The following is a 23,268-nucleotide window of genomic DNA, read 5'->3' on the forward strand; positions in this document are numbered from 1 at the left end:
GCATACAGCAATATTTTCAATAATAACTTGAATGATGGAATAGAACAAGCTGAGTGGCCTAGACAAAAGACTGAAGGAAGGCACATATTGAAAAGAGCAAGAATAAGGTTTATCAAAGGAACCATTTAAGCAATACAGTAGCAATGGCAGGTAAGTACTGGCACCACTTCTTTATGGGGACCACCAAGGACTCATCCACCTAATTTAAGAACAATAACAGAGGTGGACAGGGGCAACTTGACCATAGTTCAGACTACTGTCATAGTTTGATAACACTACAAGACTTAGGCATTTCACAAAAGTCCATTCTAGCATCATTTGCTATGGCTTCCCTATTTGTCTTCAGGTTTTGAATAAGAAAGCAGAATTAATAGAAAGCACTATTCCTGACTTGCTACTTCATATGATTTTTCCAAGTGCACCATTTAGACAAACAGTAAGGATCCTCAGAAGAGCATTGAGAATTTAGAAGGACCAAGAAATTCAGCATGCCTAATTGTTAAGAAATAAAACCAAGTTTAAATACCCTATATATCTTTGTTAAGTACCAAACAAGAATACAGCTGGTATGTTTCAGTTTGGCAACTGCTAACCTTAATGACTAATATTAATTGCCATATTTCCCCAGAAAGTGTGAAGAAAATGCAATGAATGATCAAAAAGAGAACTGACATCAGTGTCTTATCATAAAGTATGTTGTGCTTTTCTAAAGCCCGCATTCCTAACCAATTGCACATCAAAGGACAGTTTATTTTATAAAAATAAAGGTATTTGTGCAATATGATAACCGTATGGACCAATGAGAGTAACTGTAGGTTGTTTCCATTTATCACAAAATGTAACACAAAACTGATTATTGCTTTTAAATATTAAATTATCACAGGCATTTTCACAGTACAGTGTAGAACAGTTAAAAATACTACCTTTCATATTAAAGCCATAACTGCATTCCCCCTACCGCTAAAGGAAAGGCCGTCATCCTCACTTTTTCCCCCCACATTGTTTTCCTATTGCTTTGGACTCGTCAAGGAATAAATCCATCTTGCAGTAGCAAAACAATTAAGCTGCTTTGCAACACTATGCCTTTGCAAGCAAATGAATCTAGCTAGATTTTTATAGGATTACTGTATTAATTGTGCTGTAAAAAAAAGATTATTTAGAACAACACAAAATTACAAGTAAATCCATTTACAACACTTTCCAAGTTCCTCTGGTCTCATTGTGACGTTAAAGAAACAATATTTAATCTATGAGAAAATGAAAGTTAAATGGATTATTGTTTCAAATGTAGATGTGCGTAGTCAGTGGATCCAGGGGGCTGCCACTGTATATATTAAAATGCAAATATGCAATTTTACAATCTAATATTAGAACTGTGATAAATATAGAAGCTTTATAGAAATGCAGAAGGTTATTCATCCTTCCTAATACAAGTAAACTCTCTGTGGGTGTTTAGCCTAAAAAATGAAATATAGGGCTGTAAGTTAGTTACACTACAAAGTTTAAATTTTTGTCCTATTTGTTTTGTAAAAAAAAATCTGGACAAAGAAAACATTTACATTATTTTTAAGGAATTAGAATAGTGCAATACTAACATGTGATCTTTCCTATCTTGCAGTGTTTTATAAAGAGTCACTGCCCTTTAGATGCTTTTGAGAAAACAGAAGCACTGAAAATGAGTTGAGCTGTAAATGATAACCCAGTGTGAATGACAGGAATGGACCCAAATCTACTCACTGCCAGTCTATGTCCCTAGCCATTTAATGCTGGGTACATTTCTCTTACATCAACTCCTAAAAGTGAAGAATGAGGAAAAAACTGCATGTGGAAAAAGAGTACATTTTTGTATATACCAAAGGATGCATTAGTTCTATAGGACTGTTAGGATGGATAGAGATATCTTAGATATCTATCCTAATTGTGTAGAAATACATGAAGTGTCTACATAAAATATCTTAAGCTATGTACAATGAAATATTAAGCTACGCTGCTACAATCTCCCTTAAAAATGAAGTTCAGAAGCTACTGCGGTTGTATGGTAGTTAACTGGAAGATAGAGATTTGTATTTCTTACTATTAGTACAGGAATTTTGATCGTTTCTCTGCATGCAAGAGACTCATTCATTCTACTGGAAAAATCAATATAGCTATTTATAATATGAGAACCGTTATCTTCTGTTGTTCCATAAACAGCAGTTAATTGTTACTGGGAGCTCCTGCTAGGTAAGGAAGGCAGATTGGTTTTTTGGTCATTATATTAAGTGATAAGGGAAAGTTTTCAATAAATGCTTTATAACTGTGGTCTCCTAGCTCTGTATTAGCATTCTAATAAACAGCCAAGTAAAATTGTTGACATATAAGTATCTGGACAACCACACAGGAAGACTGAAAGGGTGAGTGGAAGAGACTAACAAGCTTGATATACAACGCAAACAAGCAGGGGTGTTTTATTTGTCTTATACTTCAAATAGAGACCTAATTGTATAGTCAACTCACAGATCTTCTTCATCTATGTACTACTAGCACTACTTCAAAATGAAATGTGATTTCTCATTAAGTACAAATCCACAAATCTCTTTTTCAAGAAATACGACCTACAAGTATTCAGGAATCCTAAAAGAGCATGTAAGATCATCGTATTTCACATTTTGCAACAGACAGGATGCATTTAAAGAATACATTCCATGTAAAAGCACTTAAAGAAGCATGTTATTAAACATATGGAAAACAACAAGCTATGTATTATTACAGTATCTAGAAAAATAAAGGAAAAACCTCACATATTGCTGTAAGTATAACCTGACAAAGAAAATGTTTTAGTAGTAAGAGCATCAGTGAGGAGCTAAGAATCTACTTTTACTGTTTATTAACCTTAATCTAGTGTGGTGGTTTAGCCCTGGCTGGAGGCCAGACGCCCACCAAAGTCAGTCTATTACTCCCCTTCTTAGTTGGACAGGGGAGAAAAAAATATATATTAAGAGGCTCAGGAGACAAAATAAGGACAGGGAGAGATCATCCTGCCAGCAATGACATGGGCAAAGCAGACACAACACAAAGTGAAGAAGAGAGAAATTACCTAATTTATTACACTACACTACAAAGAACAGTGAAAAACTAGAGTTGGGAGCGCGACCAGATCTCAAAAACAAATGCAACCAGATCTTAAAACACACTCCCTCCACCACTCCCTTCTTAGCAGAATTGACTTTAGTCAGGATTTTGCTCCCTTCTTCCCCCCCTGTTCACAGTACAGGGCAGGCAGGGACTGGGGAAAATGGGGTTCTCGGTAGCACCTTCCCTCGACCCCTCCATTCTAAGCAGACTTCCCTTTAGCCATGATCTTGCTCCCTTCTTCCCCCTGCTCACAGTACAGGGGGGCAGGGACTGGGAAAAAATGGGTTCTCAGTTACTTCTTCATGAACTGTTTTTCTCTTTCAGATCTTAAAGCACCTCTAACCTCCCTCCCTGCTGCCTTCTTAGTAGACTTCACTCTAGTCATGATTTCACTCCCTTCTTCCCCTCGATCGCAGCACAGGGGGGCGGGGAATGGGAGATGGGGGCTTCGGTCAGTCCCTTGCAAGTTGGTTTCCTTCTTAGCTGGAATGGGGTTGGGGGGCCATTCATTTCACACCCTCCACCTGCTGCACCATGGGGTCTCACCCACAACAGACAGTCCTCCATGAACTTCTTCAATGTGAATCCTTTCCCACAGGGCTTTATCTCTTTATCACAGTGTCTCTCAGCCCCAGTCCTCCACAGGATTCCAAGCCTCCCCTCAACAAACCTGTTCTGACGCAAATATTTCTCTCTCATCTCTGTGTCTCTGTTTCTCTTCATGGCTGCAAGTGCTGGCAGGGGCTTGTTCCAATGTAGGGTCACAGCATCTCCTCTATGTCTCCACCTGTGCCATCCAGCATGGAGCCCCTCCACGGGCTGCAGGTGGTGTCTCAGCCTTTTCCATGGGTTTCTCCACAGGCTGCAAGGGGCATCTTTCTCTCTGGCACCTGGGGCGCCTCCTCCCCCCGCCCTTTCCCAGTCTTGGTGTCTGCACAGCTTGTTACACCTTCTTGCTCCCTTCTCCGGTGGCAAAACGCAGCTACTTCTGGGTTGTTTTGCCCTATATGTGATTCTCAGAGGCACTGTGACTGTTTCTTGGGCCGCGACTTTGTCCTTGAATTGCTCATTGTTTATAGTTTAGGCTTGCAGAAAACTGTAACTGCTGCTTAAAAAACCCATCTCAGCAGCACAGCCTCACAAAACTGCAACATCTAGTAACCTGAATAACTTAAAATCTTGCCCCAATTCTCTTCCCTCCGCAACCTCATAGGAACTGATGAGGAATTTAGGACAAGCCTGAAGAGTAACACACAACTTTGTCAGCTCTAAGTGCACATCATTCTTTTTTCTTTATTGTTTTTTTAAGTTCAACTCTGTGATCATCTATCAGATGTTCCTTTATATGACTGGCAGTAATTCCAGAAGCAGCACTGTAGCTGCCACCCATTTAAAGGAGTTTGACAGATGCAGATACACTCTGTAGCACATTGGCAACTGGAATTTCTTTCTGGTAGGAGTACATTTCTGCATCATGTTTTTGTGATAGAGAATCATAATATCAACACTTTTCGTAAGAGACATTAATTCTGAAATGCATTCCATTCTTACCATTTCAACTGGGCACTTCTGATAAACATTTTTGTTAACACAGAGTTTTTGAGATACTCATATATTAATTTACACACCACAGAACTGCTGGTGCATTCTGTGGGTCTTGTTATGCAGATGCCTTTTGCTCTACTTCTGGCCCAAGGACTCCATGGTTGGATCTCATTATGAGTTTTGAGCGTAGAGAAGAGATCTGGCTGCAAATTAAGACAGTTTCAATATGTATATGCAGTTGTGAACTTAGGGAGTTTTGTGACATTTGGTTCCTTTGCTTTTGTTTCTGCTTTGTCTTTCCAACATCACATTTCAGTCTAGTGTTTACTTGGAGTGAGATGCCAGGTGACCTGAATGAATATAATGCTTGAAGCTACAAGAAATCAAAAAGTACATGTTCAAAAAGCTCTAGCTGGAGTTCATTTGCCCTCAGAGCTTTGAAAGTTTCAGACAGAATCCACAGAGAGGTTGGAAACCATGTATTATATCCAAGGCAAAGACCCATGGACTAGAGCTGAAGTTGTCATAACTGTGATAGCTTTGCTATCACAAACAGTAGTTTGCACAACTTCCTAAAACTCTCTGACTATATACAAATAAAACCCAATGTAATTAGTGAAGATAAGTACATACGCAGAAAAACAGCAACTTTCACGCTTTTCCTGAAAAATTACGCAACATTTTCCTGGAGTTGGCTCAAAACCATTTCCAGAAACAAACAGCAGAGACATTCTGATGCATACAGTGGATTTCTGCAAGTAGCAATGGTAATAAACACTATTTACAGATACCAGATTTTAATTTGTTGGTTGTTTAAGCATGACATGTACAGCAGAAATAAACAGCTAGTCAAAAAGCACTTTTGTTACATTTACCATACAAGTCACATCCGTTGCCCGAGAACTCGATTATTCCATAAGCCAATCAGAGAACTGAGGTTTCTTTTCTAAATTTTAAATTGAATATTACTTATCTGCATGTGGACATCATTTACTATACTAACAATTAATCTCAGACTCAGCGAAAATCACCAAATGCTAAAGGAGGAAAAGATAATTACCATCCGGCAATACTTGACTCTTTATGAGATCTACACCAGCTGACAGATTTAATCAATTTGGATATTAAGAAGATTCTCCCTACCATGAAATTTTAATATGCGACAAGCTAAGATCATTTACAAAATTTTCTTCACTCTTGTTTCATATTAAAGAATTCTAAAAGTACTTGCAGAAAACTGTGTTCTGTATTTTCCATCAATTACACAGGCCATACCTTTACCTACCTGTTCAGTATTACAGTAAACAGACACTTTATCCTAAGGAATACCACTAACCAGTCAAATATAGAAATCTGGGGCTAAAGACAGCCTAAAAGAAGTGGTTCTCCATCACTGCGAAGAATTTTAATAAAAATTTGTCTTCAGCAATAGTCTAAATCACTAATTTAAATTAATATTTAAGATGTTCCTTGTTAAGCTATATAAATCCCCATTTGCTGTTTTTTTCTACAGAATTAAGCACAATCTCTGAACAGCTGCCAAATACGTGCACTGTTCTACTTCTACTGAGAAGCAGAACATGCTAAACCAAACATGTCAGCCTACCTGGGGAAAAAAGCTTAAAAACCCCAAAACATTTCCAGACTCATTAAATAAAATACTGAAGCAAACAGACTAAGTCAGTCAAACCTGAAACATTTCTCCACCTTTATGTGATGGTATAAATACCACCAGAGTCTGCAGTTATTCCACTGTCTATGTAATTAGTTTTTATATAAATTGCACATAGCAAAAATATATATTAATATCTTTGAAGAAAGTTTTCAAAGATGCTAGAAAGGAAGTACACTCCAAAAAGCCCAGAAAACAAGCTTTAGAACAGCAACTTATATCAGAAGATGAAGGAAACTATCTGGCCCTCCCATATTGCCATATGGCACCTTCCTGTCTGATCAGTAACAAGAAGCAAGGGAAATAAATAGGCGTAAAAAGATTAAATGTTGCACTGTGAATGTGAAAATAAGTGGACTGTACACAGCATGATAGCCCAGAATGGTCCAAATAGACATCTTTAACCAAAGAACAAAGATATTGTTGTAAGGGCCTCCCTGCTCACACTGATGTTTGCGTAGCTTCTGGAGCTAGCACAGATGCTGAGGCAGCCAAGTGGATCCTTACTGCTAAGTAAAATCTGAGTGCATTCTGTTGATTAATCTTTTTATAATAGCTTTGTTGTATGTAGCAAAACTTTCTATTAAAGTACCTACTGCTATGATGACGCTGACTACGCTGACAGCCAATGATTCATTCAATTTCCATTAGGTCATTCTAAAAATCAAGGTGCTCAAAACGGTCTTGCAGTGTCTGGGGCCATCCCCAAAGTGCTTTGCCATTTCTCCACTCCATTCAGCTGCAGAAATCATTTTAAGGGCTGGTATGCTAGAGTCCTTTTTTACCTCCTCCCCTGCCCCCAAGTTTTTACATAGCAAGAGATAGTATAGAAAGTAAAGTATTGATGATAGGTTGAATTCAAATATATGCTTATTCTCCCAAACTTTGTATTTTACAGTCACACAGAAAGCTAGCACTACACACCTATGTGCTCACGACAAAATTCAGCATCTCTTGATGAACCCTAGAACTACACGTTACCACTTCTCTGTGTCATTTTATGCTTGCCACGACCAAACTGATCACATGCACTATGTATAGAAAGCACTAAGAAGATGACTAGCAAACTGTGGACAATCAAGTGTTTCTATGAAAGATCTTCACAAAGAATGGGAAAAAAAAAATTTAAAAAAATGTTCCCAAACCTCAGTACTAGTCCAGTAAATACTTCCTAGAAGCCTCTATACTTAATTATACCATTATAACACACATACCCCCACCCCCATATTTGGCATTAAAACTGTAATAAGTTTTTATGGATCAGCTATGATTAACTTGTGGCTGCATTTAACTTTTCCACAAATTGAAGTCAGTAGACCAGGACATAGCAAAAAGGGAAAAGTATATCCAAGTATATTCTTGTGATTCAGAACAGGCTGCAAAATACTGCCATTCTTTTTTTTTTGAAATTCTAAAAGAAAATTATCAGATAGTCTCTAAGGATTGAAACATATATGTATTGATAATAAAATATTTGCACTCCATCAGACACAGGAAAAAAAACTGCAAAACCTCTAATGCTTGAGGATTCACAATTTTTCTATGATGAGTTTGGACTATGTAAAATAACTTTTGAGACTTTTGTTTTTATATCATTAAAGCTCTCAGAAACGACAGAAGAATTTTGAAAACTGCATCTAACATTTCTGTGCTATTCTGTGGGAGCTGACTATAGAGGTTTATAAAAATGCTGACTGCAAACTAATTCAGATGTGGTCAAAGCTTTACATACAAAATAAAAAAATGTAAATGTTCTTCATGCCAAAACCACATCAGTGATTGCTATGTATGGTGCCACAGAGAATTGCACTGCAGTCCAAACAAATGCCACATTACAATGTTAATTTCTGGCATCAGCAACTCCTAATAATGGTGACTGTTTCAGTCTTTCCTTGAAGTGCTCTAGGGAATGAGCAGTTACTTGCCCTCTGAGGTCAAAAAAAGGAACAATTGCACTTTCACCAGCAGACACACACCTAAGATACCCACCATGTGCCGTAAAGAGGTGGTCACAATATCAAATTTTTTTTCTTTCCCTGTGAACTATAATTTCTAAATCATTCTTTTAGCTGCTCAAACAGATTATGGCAACTGGTGCTAGTCAGCTAATTTATACTGGCACTTCATTGCTGTGGTGGTGCTACTGGTACTCATCCAGCAGTCTGAGAAGGCTGTATGGCACTGATTTACTCTGTGCAATCTTTAAGGCCGGGACAATTTCGTACTTCTGTGGGTATAGCAGCAGAACTGTAGCTCTGACTAAGTTACTTTTTGGAGCCTTTCTTGAGTTTTCTGCAATAATGCGAGTACTTCACAATGTAAATAGTGTTCAACATCGAGCATGACTTGACCAGCAGAGAAGAGAAAGAAGAAGCATTTATCAAGTTTCCTGCAGTTGGTGGTAGTTTACTACATTCCTTTGCTGCCAAGACCCAGGCAGGCCCTTGAACTAACTTCAGCCACAGATGTTTAGGTTTCAGTGGGAAGAGTTGTTTGGTTTTTGGGGGGAGAGGTTTGTAATGTCATTTCTACTTAGGACAGTAATTAAAAAAAAAAAAATCTATCAACTATTGTTGTTGCATATCATTATTGGATTAAAGTTTAAATCTTGTCTCTTTAAAAGGATGTAGAAAAGACCATCACCATGCTACAATCAAGCAGTATTTCTTATGCAACTAAAAGGGAGGCAGTCCTTGAGGGAAAACTTTTACTGAGAAAAGCTTTACTGATAAACAGCTCAGTAACACTGAAAGAATCTTCTTGATTGCTGAAGGAACTTCCAAAAATTCCACATATAAACTTTAACACACAATCTGCATTGCCACCCAGCAAGTAGCAGGCTTCACAGGTTTACTGCAGTCCAATGTCTGCCCTGGCTAAGACTGTAAACATATTCTTGAGCTGCTTCACTGTACATTAAAACAGATAATCAAATTACTGATACCAAGAAGCAGCAGGTAGAAGAACACTGCCCAGTATTTGAGACTGTTCCACGCCAGCGTCAGCGCTGGGGTTAGATCACCCTCACAGATGTGGAAGAGGAGGGTGCTAATCTCTCCTGCCAATCAGCAAAAGGAGAAGCAAGCAAAGCACTAGGGGAGAGTAGGGCAGCCATAGACCAGTTTTGCCAGCAGCAGTTCTGCAGCCCATTGAGAAATCAGTTGGAATTTTAATAACACATTTACCTGAATTGGCCTGAATTATCTTCAGCACAATCTTTTTGCTAGCATCTCCTTAAAAGCCTAGACGTGTTTTGTGTCTCTAAAGGCATCCCCAGTACTGATAAGACTGAAATTCTTTGGTCTATTGCTGGGCACCTCTTAGCAATTGCAAAGGCTTATTCCCAACACAGATGCAAACGAAACAAAGAAATCCCAATTGTCCATGCATATTTGACCAATCTCTCTTATTAAATATGACAAGCAAAACCTTATGAGACAGGACAAAGTTACTTTAGCAGTTTCCTCTAATACTCTTCATAGTAAAAAGTGACTTGAGTTTCCTACACACAAATGAGTGGCCCTAAAGCAAAGTGCACCAACATTGTGTTCCCCTTGTCTATAGCTTAAAAACCGTGAATTCACATGATCTAGAAATAGACTGTAGAAATAATAGGAAAACATCCATGAAAAGTCACCACCTCTAAAATTAAAGAGTTCACCTCTAAACAAATAGATATTTTTACTGATAAATGTCCTTTTAGAAAATCCTGACTCTATAGAATGTTCCCATTATTCATCTTAACTAAGATTTTTTTACATGAATCGCAACTAGATGGTTGCAACTTTGACCCTAAAGATGTAGAATTTTGAGAATTTTAGGTGAAATAAATGGCTGAGAGCCTACTAAGCTCAATTAATGTTAACAATTCAATGGTTACTCAAAACTTGGATTAATTTATGAATGCCTGGTCTTTAAGTTGCTAACATTTAGCAGTATGAGTAGAAATGTCCTTGGTCAAGTGTGTCAAAGAAAAAAAAAGCTAAGAATGCCAATAGTCTTAAACTAATAAATATTAGATCTATTATTAACTGAATTTTACTTTAATGATTAGTTTAATATGCCTTAAAATACTTACTTCAGAATTACACAGCCTGTACCGGTAGGAGGAGCTGTCCAAAACACTTGAATGCGTGTCCTCCTTCTAGGTGTGCTCTCAGTAACAGCAACAGGACAATTGCTCATGAACTGTGTTTCTTCTTCATCTATGATCTAAGAAAATATAAAGAGAAGAACGTGAAAAGATAAGGACATGTATAGCCAATGTCTCACAAATATCTATTGTCAGTTCATGTTTTCCTTCAGTGGGATTATGTATAATACTCTCTGCTTAACTCAGCGCTAATTTGGTATATTTATCCATGACATGAAGATCACTCAATTAAATGAAAACAAAAAGCCCACAAAGTCAAGAAAAGAATAATTCAGTTCTAGGGGAACAGAAGTTAGTCCTTTCTGAAAATGGCTGCAAATAACCACTTTGTAGATCCTGACTACTGGAACTTCTTGCAAATATTAATGAACCAAAAGTAATAAAAGATGCATGACTTCAATTTTTTTTTAATATTATGGCAACTGGTAGGACAGATGGAACATGCTAGAGAAGAAGGGGTTTCAGTCTGGGGTTTTTTTGTTTGTTTGCTTGCTTTGTTAAACAGTATTGTTCTTAAGATTCAAAAGAATCTCCAGATCAAAAGAGGTAATATGTGAATCCTAATCATCTATAATTCAGAGACCATTATTTAGTCAAATCTGAATACATTTTTTTATTAATTGATATGTAACAGGGGTTTAAGTGGTATAAATCACCCAACACTAGAGAGGCTGATTTGGAACTGGTGGTGTTCTATGGATTTTACTCAAAGGTGTCTGTGACAAAATAGCTTTCTCACTACATATGTACTTCATGGATTGTACTTGAAGCCTTCTGTTCATCAGATCTCAAAGAAAATTCATCAGAAGCTGCCAAGTTTTATTTAGTAACAGGCAATGCTGTGATATTGCAAAATTTTTCAACAAAATTACTCAGTGGTCCACTTTCATTTGATGAAGCCACAATTCACACTACATTGGATAGATATTCATGCAAGGAATTGCAAACTACCATTTGGAGAAAGAAGCTGTATTTATCAATTTAAAACAAGACTCAACCTTGAAGAAGCTCTTTTTTAAAAATGGATTACAATTTTTAAAAGGTCTTCTGGCAGTAAACATAAATTTAAACAAGACCTTTGACCAAAAAAAAATATTATTTTAAATTGCCAGTTTTTTCCAGAATATTTGTAGCTTGACCGGGTCTGCTTAGTGAGCAGGCACCCCCAACAATACTGCCAGCATTCCCAAACATTTGTAGCTGAGCCAACAAACATTTCTGGTTTTCCATGGCAGAATGAAGGGGCACCGGCCCAGAGGAGCACTGAGAAACTCTATTTAGCTGGTCAATAGGGTAATAGTTAATGAGTTTTAAATCTAAAGCCATTAATATGCTTCAGCTTTTTTAACGCTTGGTAGCATCCGTGTAACTAAACACAATGTGTACAGCTATTACTTTGCTAGATTTTAATTAAAGTGAAGCATTGGGAAGCATAGCATCTACTGTCAGGCTTAAGCTGGCACTGCATGATTTCTACTTCCACTTGATACAACTTAATTCGAGCATCAAGAAATCTCTAATCCGCAATTCTGTTTTGGCCATCAGCTGGATTTATTCTGTCTGCCATATTTCTGGACCAATAAAATAAAATAACTGTTTACTTCTCAGCTAGAAAGGTTGTCTCAATTACTCAATTACTCAATTTTAGCGGAAGCTTTGAGTGAAGAATGGCTGATTCTACACCACCTCTTACAAATTGAAATACTATTGTACTTTACATAAAAGCAAAATTCTCATTGAAAGGGCTCTCAGGAGGGCATCTGAAAGTTCTTTTAAAGGACAGCTTTTCTAAAAAAACTGTATGAGTTACACTAGTTCTATATTCTTGTCAGATGGAAACTGCTGCTGTAGCATCATAACTCAACAGTCTTGGATAAAAGCTTAAAAAACATGTTCAATTCAGGTCAAGAAAGATTAAATAATTACATGTAAGTATAAATGCTTTACAACTGACCAGATAAAAGCTATTCAATAATAATCAATGAACCTTTCACGCATTTTGATTTTTCTGAATCTTTTCAAGCTTCTGACACACGCATCATCTATGAATGTTTCTTGAGAAGACCAACTGAAATGAACCTGAGTTTTCAAAGTATAGAGTTGCTATTTTCAGTTAACAAGAACTTAGTCACTTTCAGATCGCTAAATGTCATTCTTCCAGCACTCATCATTGTAGACCCATCTATGATGCATTTGCATGTTAAGTGAATTCCTGTCTCCACGTGACTCAATCCTGCTTTTTCCCCCAACAATGAATGGAATCACAAGGAACTCTAATACCAAATTCAACTACTAATACTTAAGGAAGTTGTGAACAAATACAAGTAGTTATAACTAGTCAAATTTATGGCTACTACAAAATCAAAACCATTCTAGATGGTCGTTAAGTTGGAGCACATCAGTGCCCTTTTCTAGTAGCCTGCTACAAATGAACACAGAAATGCAGACTTTTTAAAATTTTATAGCCTACCCAATTCCTGTAACCTAGGCAAATTATGAATTTTCTCAAGGAATACAGAAGTCTATAATAAAATAAATTAAAAGTCCTAGAAGAACAGGAAGTGGTTGAAGCTCAAGGCTACAGCAAAATTTCCTGCATCACTAAACATCAAAGCAGGAAGACTCACACCACAAGTGTCTACTGGGAAAACCTGACTGTAAACTAATAAGGCCCTCTAAAAAGAGTTCCTTTGAAGAAAAATTAAGACTGAAGCTTTCTTAATGAATATGCCTAATTTTGATAGAATATCTTAAAGAGCTCCTAAATTAGTTGGAAAAGCTCAGATGCTAGTTGATATGAAAGGGTGGAAGAAAAAGTTACTTTATGATACAGTCCTAGGAAGAATTAACCAGTTTATAGAACTTCAGATAATATATCTCGAATTTATTCATTAAAGGGTGTGTGTGCATGTGTAAGTGTCCATAACTATGGAGTTTTGATTCTGTATAAAAAGTTCTTAGAGGCAATACAGAAAAGGTTCACTACTTATATGACAAAATTCCAAATGACACAATATTTTTAGGGTGGTGGATGATATTCTTGTACTCGCATATAACACAAAATAAAACAACAGTATCCTAGTCAACTTTGGTGAAAAAAAGAAGATGCATAATCTCTGAAAATCATACGATTCTGATTTTTCTTTTGGAATCAAGTCAGACCACATAGGCATGAAGGAGAGAATTGGCAGGAAAAAGCATGCAGATTAAAATGCAGCATTTGCAAAATTACGGTTTCTAAACCCCAGGTTATCTGTAATGGGAAGCCTTAGATGTTCAGAAATGGGCCAGCAAATTAACTACGTTGGACAAAAATCCCAAAAACTAAAATAAACACTTAGCTGAAGAATGTGACATCTCAGAGTGAGGATCTCTGTGTGACTAGTTCTTTTGAATCCACAAACATGACATTAAGTCTTAATGTTCTATTTAGTTTATGGTGCTTTTTTTCCCTCTCCATTAAGATTGTAATAGTATTGGACCAATTTATTCCTTCAGGGAAACCAGTGTAAATCCTGAACAAGTCTTTTAGAGTTAACACGGATTTGAACGAGTGTCATGGTAAGTAGAATTTGGCTGAACTTGGGTAAATCTACAAATGTAGAAGTAGGGATATTAAATGGGAGAATTTAGCAGCTCCAGGCTTAGTCTTGCATTCTTCGCATATTCCAAACACTGACAAAGCTGACGATGAATTTTGTGTGTTCCTGAAAAGCAAGGCTGGATAACTGCTTAGTTGTAAAATAGATGAATGAGTGTTTTTCTTTTCTCAGAATTTAAACAATTCATGCTGAGTGATAGAGCTTGCTAACTGTATTTGATTTATATAAACTCTTAGTCAAACAAATGAAACCAGGCGGTTGTCCTCTCTATTGTTAAATTTATATGAGAGTGTTTGGAAAAAAAAAAAAAAGTCAAAATGCTATACACCACAAAGGAAAGACATTATTATCAAGTACAAATGAGATGAAGTTACATAAATGATCTACTGGCTTGTGTCCACTTCCTTAGTTTAAACTACTGGCTAGAATCTTCAGCACCATTTCTTGTTCTGTGGACATATCACTTTCCACCCACTGAAACAGCTGCATTCTACTGGAACAACCAAGTTTAAAAAACCAAAACAAACAAACAAACAAAGAAAAGCCCTAACAAAAACCACACCACAGAAAGTTCACAGGATAAGCACTTTTGTAGGCAGTTTTCTTCTTTGGAAGAGTGAATACGTAAGAGAGAGTCTGTCTTCCAAAATGTTGCAAAACTATATTCTCCTTGAGGGAACTTTCCCATTGCAAAAAGAACATCAGGTCTACATAATGGTAATAATATTTGGCCTTTAGGGATTAATCCAGAACTGAGCTAGGAAAAAAAAAAAAAAAAGAAAAGCTAACGATGTACAAAGTCAACTTAAAAAAAAAAAAAAAAACAACCTACCTCTGTGTCACACTTCACCTAACTGATTTCTTCAACTAAAGAACATGTATTTCCTTCAGTCTGTGCTTAGAATCAGAACTGCTACTTTTTATAAAGCACCAGTCTTGATGCAGACTATGATTCAAAACCATACAGCACCACCAAGCACTGCTGGGCTCTTAGAAAGATTTGCCTTTAGCACCAGGGAAACAGTGTGAATCTATTGAAAAAAGGCACTTGTACATTATCACAATCTTCTCGTAACTTATAGAGTAAACCTTAGTTTAGTTGCAGTTCCACAATCGCTACCTGAGCACAGACTTTATCAAGTAAAGGGGCAATGCGTTTGATGACTTAATGGAAAGTTCTGTGAAGACAGTATCACCACAAATCACATGCTTGTCCACCTACTTGCCTCTGCGTCTCCATCTACCTGCTCCTTTTTCATCCCAGACACAAGGTAGTTGGGATCACAGGGAGGAAAGGAGATTAAGAACCCTTCCAGTTCTACAAAAAAGTATGATGCCAGACAGTCAGATCAAGTCTTTGATGTATATGAGAAAAAGGCGAAGAAAAATTAGAAGATTTACAAATCATCTTCCCAGAAATGGGGAAAAACCAAAACAAACCACAAAACAAAACACACAAACCCCAAACATTTGTGTGCGCAATGTTCTGAGGGAAAGTATTTGAATTTTGTCCAACTGTCTTGCTGCTCTTTAAAACAAACAATTTGCTTAGCATGTTCATTGGGAAAAAAGGCTGTGCTGCATGATCAAAAGGAAAAACATGCTACTGAGAGAATTTTCTATGAGAATCTTCCACATTGAAGTGTCTAAAAAATGTCTGCTTATAGTCCTATTATACCACACATGTTGCTCTTCAGTCTAAGCAAACCTAAGAGCTATGTTACACCTCTTGTAGGGCAGTAGGATCTACTCCAAGGTGCAATTCAAACAAAAGGAGGAAAGAAGTAGCTCAATGTGACAGGAACCTGAAGTGTATTAAAGATAAAGCACTACACTGTCAGCTTTTGCACTGAACAGCCTTTCCTGCCTGAGAGGCTGTCTATGGAAAGCTTAACAAAACAGCCTTTCTTTACTTAATCTAATATATCTGAAAAGAGAAGATATACATTGACAGAGACAGATAACAATAACTTGACAGTATTTACTAAATGTAAAATGTTACATTGTATGCTATTTCTTGAGTTTCTTAGTGTTGGAACATGTTAAAAATGAAAGCTTATGCTTGAAAATCAGCCACTGAAATGGGCAATTAAATAACAGCTGTCCATGAAACTCAAGAGATAATAAACACAGGTTGTTCTAAATTAAGACAATTTTCATCTAAGTAGTCACTAAGAGTGGATATAAAGGTCCGAAGTTTAAACTTTGTTTTCTATGAATTATTCTCCTTGTCCGTAACATTACTGTTTCTATGAAAATAATTTGGTAAATAGATTCAACATACTTTACCAGATTACATTTTACTAGTGGTTTTGACAGGTAATCTGGCTTTTCCCAGATAACATTATTTTTGTCATCTCCCACCAAAAAGCTTTTTTGGGCACAGAAACCAATCATTATTCTCATAACTGTAAACATTATTGGGTTTCATCTATAACTTTCTTTAAAAAGTAGTTATTTTGACTAAGAAAACTCTTTTCATTTCATGTTTAAAAGGCTGTTAGTAAATACTAAGTTCCAGCAGAGAAAGGGCAAAATCTTTTTTTTTAATTCTATCACCTTATGAAATACCTTCAACGATTCTAGTTTCTTAATGCATCCGCATTGTGGTTTAACCCAGCAGGCAGCTAAATCAACCACATGGTTGTCCACTCACTCCTGCCTCCCACAGCGGGATGAGGGAGAGAAATGGATGGACGAAAAAGAAAAGCTAAAACTTGTGGGTTGACATAAAGACAAAAGAATATACAAAACAAGTGATGCACAGCAGAACTGCTCACCACCTGAGACGAATGCCTATCTAGTTAGCAAGCCAAACTGCCTCCCAGCTCACCCCCCACATATATACTGAGCCATCCATCACATGGTATGGATTATACATTTTGGTCAGCTGTGCTGGTTGTGTCCCCTCCCAGCTTCTCATGTGCCCCCTGCCTTGGGGAGTGGGTAGGGAGAAGCTGAAAAGTCCTTGACTGCTTGACAACAACTAAAAATATCAGCGTGTTATCAACATTACTCTCATCCTAAATCCCAAATGCAGCACTACAACAGCTGCTAGAAAGAAATTTAACTCTATCTCAGCTGAAACTGGGATAATACAACACTATCCAACAATCTTTTTCAGAAAGGGCAAATTATTTTGAAGCGTGAACTTGCTTTTCCCACCTTAGCACATAGAGATTCAAAGAGCACCAGTTGACTCTTGCCCAAGAGAGTGCCCTGCTGTAAGCATTAGAGCATACAAATTAGTTGCAGCACTAGAATAAATTGTGTAAAAGGAACTTCTTGTGACGTTTTGTACAAAAGCAGTGAGTCACTCTGTGCCTTGCATGACAAATGGCTTAATTTTATTCTTCCTGCTTTGTGTTCAGTCTACACAGCCCCTTTTGCAACATTTGAAATGATGTATGAGGATTCTGGGCAAGACTGAATATTTTAGTTTCAAAGAAACAAGACTTTTGGCTCTCCTTGATGTATGATTTAGTCGAGTTAGACCTAAATCTAGAGTAAATTTACCCAGGTCAGACTCTGTACTGAACATTTCAAACACATTAACTTCTGGGTTGTGTTGCTTTTTCATTGCATTAGGCAGCAACTAAAAGACTGAATTTGCTTTTCAATGAAATGAGGGTTCATTTATGGTCCAAATATGGTTTACATTTAGAAGCATGAAACAAGGTAAATTTTATGAGCACTTAGTCAAATGAAAATGAAGAAACATTATTTTCAAAACTCTAGTTTTTAACTCTTTAAAAACAGTCTTTTCCAAACTGTAGTCCAAGGACTAGGAAACAGAACTGTCTTATTGCAACTTTAAAACAGAATAATAACCAGTGAGGATGATGGGGACACTGAGCAAGGCTATGCTGCAGCAATCCTTTGCTGGCCCCCAGGAACAGTCAGCATTAATCACAGTAGTCCTCTAGCTGCACTTCCCTTTACCTGAGCCAAGGCCAACCTGAACCAGCAGCTGTAGAAAATCAAATCCAATATTAAAAAAACACAACAAATTTAAGAAAAGGAGCACGACCAGTTAGGCTTCTTCCTGGCTCTCATGGATTCCTTGTTTCTCTCCTCCTAACTGCAAGATCAGAGTGCAAACAGTTCTTCCAAGATTACAAAACAAACATACTCATTTCAGATAAGACTATAACCACAACAAACGTCAAAGACACACGCAGCATTTGCTGTGCAATACTTTCACAGAGGGATTATTTACACTCAATGCCATGTTGTCAAACAATTTCAGCACGAACATTATTTATTTGGCAAAAAATAACCACTATTTTAACCTGATAAGAAATTTTCACAGGGGAAAAAAATAACTTTTGATTGGTGGTGTCTCAAGTGCTTTCAGCCTGGGAGAAATGTTACTTTCTGAAGGGGGCGTTAAACATCTAAAAAAAAAAAAACCAACCTTACAATCAAGATGTTTAGATAACAAACAATTGAAAGCATTAAAAGCTTAAGGATTTTATGCATTTCTTGTGCAGTGACTACAGTTCAGGCCTTTCATTTAAGTTTACAATACAGGCATTTCTTTGGAAACAGAAAAAACTATTGCCAACTCTCCCTAATATATTTGCTGCCATTTTATGTTGTTATACATAATGCAAACAGCTAGCTCATGTTTAAGAGAGCATTTTCATCTGATTTTCTAGATGGATAAAAGGCATTGGAAGGTTGTGTAAATAAATACATGTTTTCACACCCTCATAAAAGAAAGTGATATAAAATAAGGCAATGTGGAACAACACTTGACTGGAAGTGAGACACGACTTACAGCTGAGTAAATTCAAATTACTCAGTGTAGCCTGTTCCTCATTTCTGAAGTTGATAATAAGCTCCTTTTTTCAAAACAATATATTAAATGTTCTATAGTATAAGCGTATTTATGATTATCCTTAACAGCTTGTTATACCTTAAATTGGTCTTATACTTCACAAACAGGATTTCTTTGGAGGAGATTAAATATGAGATGTCAGATCTTCAGCCTGTTCTGTAATGCGCCAATAACACAAATTAGATGGAAAAGTGGCTTAATCAACTAGGCATTCAATACAGGAAAATCCATGGAAGCCATAAAGTTAGGGTGGCCTGCTGTGTACCGACCCTCTGTCTCACTTTTGTGAAAAGAACAGACAAATTCTGTCAGAAATCTCCCAGCTTGGTGCACTGGTGCCCATAGATCCCAGGAAGCAGAACGAAACCAAACGTGTCAGAGCTCCCACTTAACAACTGCACCTTGTAGACAAGAGTGCTTTTTCAGCACACCAAAGGATTGTAGCACAATTCATTTAAAATGTAAACAAATATAACTAAAATATAAGAACTTTTCTTTGCAAAAAAAAAGTTTACGTTTTCATTTGGCTGCATGCTGGGCTTAGAAGACAAACCTTAAGCCCTTATCTTGCAAACCTGAGAGACATTCTGGTAGAGCACGCTCTGGGATCAGCTCTGAACTCCTGATACAGAAGATGCATATTCAGATACCCATTCTTAATCAGGTAGTTCACTATCAGTGTGAGCTTTTACAGAATGAGTAACCTTTAGCCAGACTTGTTTCTGATGCATTCTACCTCACATATCTACTCATGGAATCAAGGGGAAAAGCTGGCTTGACAGCCAGGTAATGAAAGCATGGATGTGTCTTCAAATCTCTGCTTGTTTTAGCTTGATGACTTTCCCTCCATGTTGCAAAGTCAGTCTCTTTCTTTCTGGCCTATTGAAATGTTTTAATAGTTTTACAAAGTGGAGTGATCTAAGAGGAAGGAACTGAGAGAAATCAATCCTGAAATAGACTGTTGCTGGGTAGAGCAGCACTCTTTAGGGCTGCAAATCTTCCTGTTTGCAATCCCTGTTCTAACAACTCAGACACAAGAACCTTCTTCATCCAGATTAAAAACCTTTTGTCACTTTTGATGGACCTCTTCTGACCAGAAAGTATACCTGGATAAAAAGTTTTCACAACAAAAAATTTGTGAAAATTTATATTATTCTATTGAAAGGGCCAACATACTGGTGTTTCTTTCAGAAGAGAGAAGAAACTGAAATATTTCCCCAAACTATTGAGTATCCCTTCAAGCACTGGTTTGCTAGTCCAGGACTGAGATCACATCAGCTCTTGGATGGCTAATCTCAAACTTTTTCAAGTTTTCATTTAAAAGCAGATAACAAAACTCCCTCTGCATTCATTTCCAACCCTCATAAACAAAAGCCCTTGTTTGAAAAGGAACAAAACAGACCTCTGAGCTGCCTTCCCAGACTTGACCTTGTGTCACATCTTAAACTAGGGCTCATCAATAGCCTTGTATATTATGTCTTTATCAAGAGTTTATGTTTAAGTCAACATAAGCTCCTTGGTCACGTTAGTGCAGCTTTTTTATATATATAAATGCAAACATACATAGGTATGTGTGTACATACACACACGGTGCTGCATCTAGCAGCAACAAAAATTCACAAACAACTTCCAGAGAATAAAAAATTAATCCCTGATTGGCACAGTGGGACACTCATACATGCAGAGGCACATGCACGTGAACCAAACTAACAGTACATGAAAAAAAAATTTGTCCACGTTTCCCTAATCCAAATAGTAAAGTATTCATTCTGATTACTTCTGTCTCAGCACTAAACAGAGAATTATTAATATTCACGTAAAATAACTTCCAGGTTTTATGCTAAGCATGCAACTTAAGGTCATTTGAAAGTCAGAGGCAGAGTACTTAGTGCCTCTGAGGTACCAGAGTGCATGACTGAATCCAGGATGAAGTAGAATTATGTTTATGGATGTGCTTGTGGAAAGCTGAAGGACTATCCAATTGCTGAGAGCCCTTTTTTCTTTATTTTTACTATATGAAAATGCAAATCTTGTCAGCACATTCTTAATTATTTGTCAAAACTATATGAACCTTTTTATGCTAGCACTAGGATTTTCCTATATTTCTGCAACTGTCTTTAACCTGCCTGAGCTTATGCATCTCTTAATGCAGGTAACTTTGCACAAAAATATAATTTATTAACACTTGCAAAGATGTTCTTTCACTATAATGAAGTATCTGTTAATTGCAAAGTACTAGTCACCGTTCAAGTCCAGTCAATAAAACGTTTTGAATTCAGTAGTCCAGACCTTCTGTTCACCACAAAAATAAGGCTTAAGCACTCAAACAGTTGAGAAATGAAAATAAAAAAACCTGACATTCTTACCTGCCTAGTGGAATAACTTGAGAGAGAAAGCATTATCTAATGCTAGATCCACCATTTTTAGCAGCAGTTCTAAAAAGCTTAACTAAGAGCAGTCAAGAAAATATGACCATCCTATCAGAACAAAACACATGGACTAGGTAGGAGTCACTACCTAATAATTACTGCATTTCAGTATTGTGGCAAAGTTGGAGTTAAATTATACTGTTGAGGTGTAAGCTCTTCCCTTTGAAATTAATTACATTACTATCTTTTGATAAGATTATCATTCTTCATGTACTGTTGCCACAATTGTATATTGCCATTATCTTTAGCACAGCAACGAGCAATGTGGGTGCCAAAGAAATATTTGCTGTGGACTCACACAGAAGACATGGACCTTATCTTCTGCCTCCCACAGGCAGTTCTCATTTACATTTCTGTGGCAAAGAACTCCAGGTTCCTTGTCAATTCAATTTAAAACTCAGGAACTGCCATTTTTATTTCAGGAACAACATCCCAGATAAGACCACAGTTGCAAGACCAGTCAGTCAAAGGAAAGAGAGTGTTCAATTTGAGAAGAAACATAAAACATCAGATAAGGAAGAAATTTTCTAGTGTCTGGTTAAATGACATCTATAGTTCTCTAACTAAAGCCACCTTTCTGCATGTTGGGTTCTCCCTGCAGAGTGATGATAACAGCCTGCCTTCCTCCTCAACCCTTCTCTCTTGCATTTGTCAGTGTTAATTGTCAACCAGAGGAGCCCCCTCTAACTACGACTTTGTCCAGTACAAAATGTAAAATGGGTTTAAACCTAAGTGAGGGTTCCTTACTATAATAGAGGTGATGCTTTTCCACGATACAGTACAACAGAAATGCCTCTTCTGCTACTAGACACACCAGAATTGAAAGTCATTTGAAATACATAGTACTGGATCAGCATTTCTCAGTTGCCCAGTTTGTTCAGAGTTTGCATTTATCCTTCATATTAGAAAATATTACACTACTCAGCACTATGAATATACTGCCAAGAATAGCTACCTCAATTGGAGTTCCTTATTTAAATTAAGAAGGGATTTAAGGATTACAGAAAAATACATATTTTTAATAGCATTATTGTCCTGCTTGGTGTTGGAGCTTTGAAACATCAGCAGCTTGGGCACATGTACTATTCACATTCCTCCTGAACATATCAATGCCAAAATATACATCCCAATCTAGTTCAAACAGATTCCACATAAATTCCCGTAGCCTTCAGATGAGCACGTACAGAACATAATCTATTTCAGAGAGACTTAATCCGCTGCTAAAACCACATTTTGAGAAAAAAAACCCAAACCCTGGTGATCTTGAACTACAGGCTTTATGCAGATAAATTTAAGAAGGCATTTACCTCCTTAAAAGAACTCTCAAATCTTATACTTAACAATTTGCATCAACTGTCGAGTCAGGAATCCTGTTGGCACAGAAAAGCTGCAGAAAGTCATGAAGGGTTTGCAGCAGCACTGACAGCAGTTACAAGCAGTTGCAAAGCCACCCCATTCTCTGTGTGGGTATGAGCGTGTGTCTGCACATTAGGCAGAGTCAAGAGGTAATAACCCAAGCTATGGGTTCTCCTACTTTTGATATGCTGATGAATCACTAATGCAGATTCTCAATTTTTTTCCTTACTTAGAGGGCACCACAGTCTATAGGCTATTCACGAAAGGTGCCCCCGACTGCCTCATGTCCAAGGTTTTCTATGAAGCCTAATTTCACATCACCTAGGGTACCTTTCTGGTAAGTTAAAGCAACTTGCTGAGTGTTTCAAGAAAATCAAAAAGTTATGCTTTCACCTTTCCAGTATGAGAAGATTCTCCCTCAGAAAGACACACTGCAGCTAGTAAACAGTGAAGCCATAGTTTGGCCAAAAGGAGAGTGTTGAGGGCTGACTACAGATTTCTTCTCAAGAGTTTGTTAGGCTCTCTTCAAACACTGACTGAGGTTCAAGTGGGTT

General features: G+C 37.2%; 1 protein-coding gene across 1 annotated transcript in view; it reads right to left on the bottom strand.

Moving 5' to 3' along the window:
• SPON1 (spondin 1) overlaps nt 1-23,268 on the bottom strand; it is a gene marked incomplete at both ends in the record, with an annotated part of 198,563 nt that overhangs the window by 149,263 nt on the left and 26,032 nt on the right. Inside the window, one exon of the mRNA XM_084263643.1 lies at nt 10,410-10,543. Coding sequence (XP_084119769.1) covers nt 10,410-10,543 — 134 coding nt within the window. The remainder of the gene's footprint in view (nt 1-10,409; nt 10,544-23,268) is intronic.

This window comes from Gallinula chloropus (genome assembly GCF_964237585.1).
Source record: "Gallinula chloropus genome assembly, chromosome: 4".
Taxonomy (NCBI): domain Eukaryota; kingdom Metazoa; phylum Chordata; class Aves; order Gruiformes; family Rallidae; genus Gallinula; species Gallinula chloropus.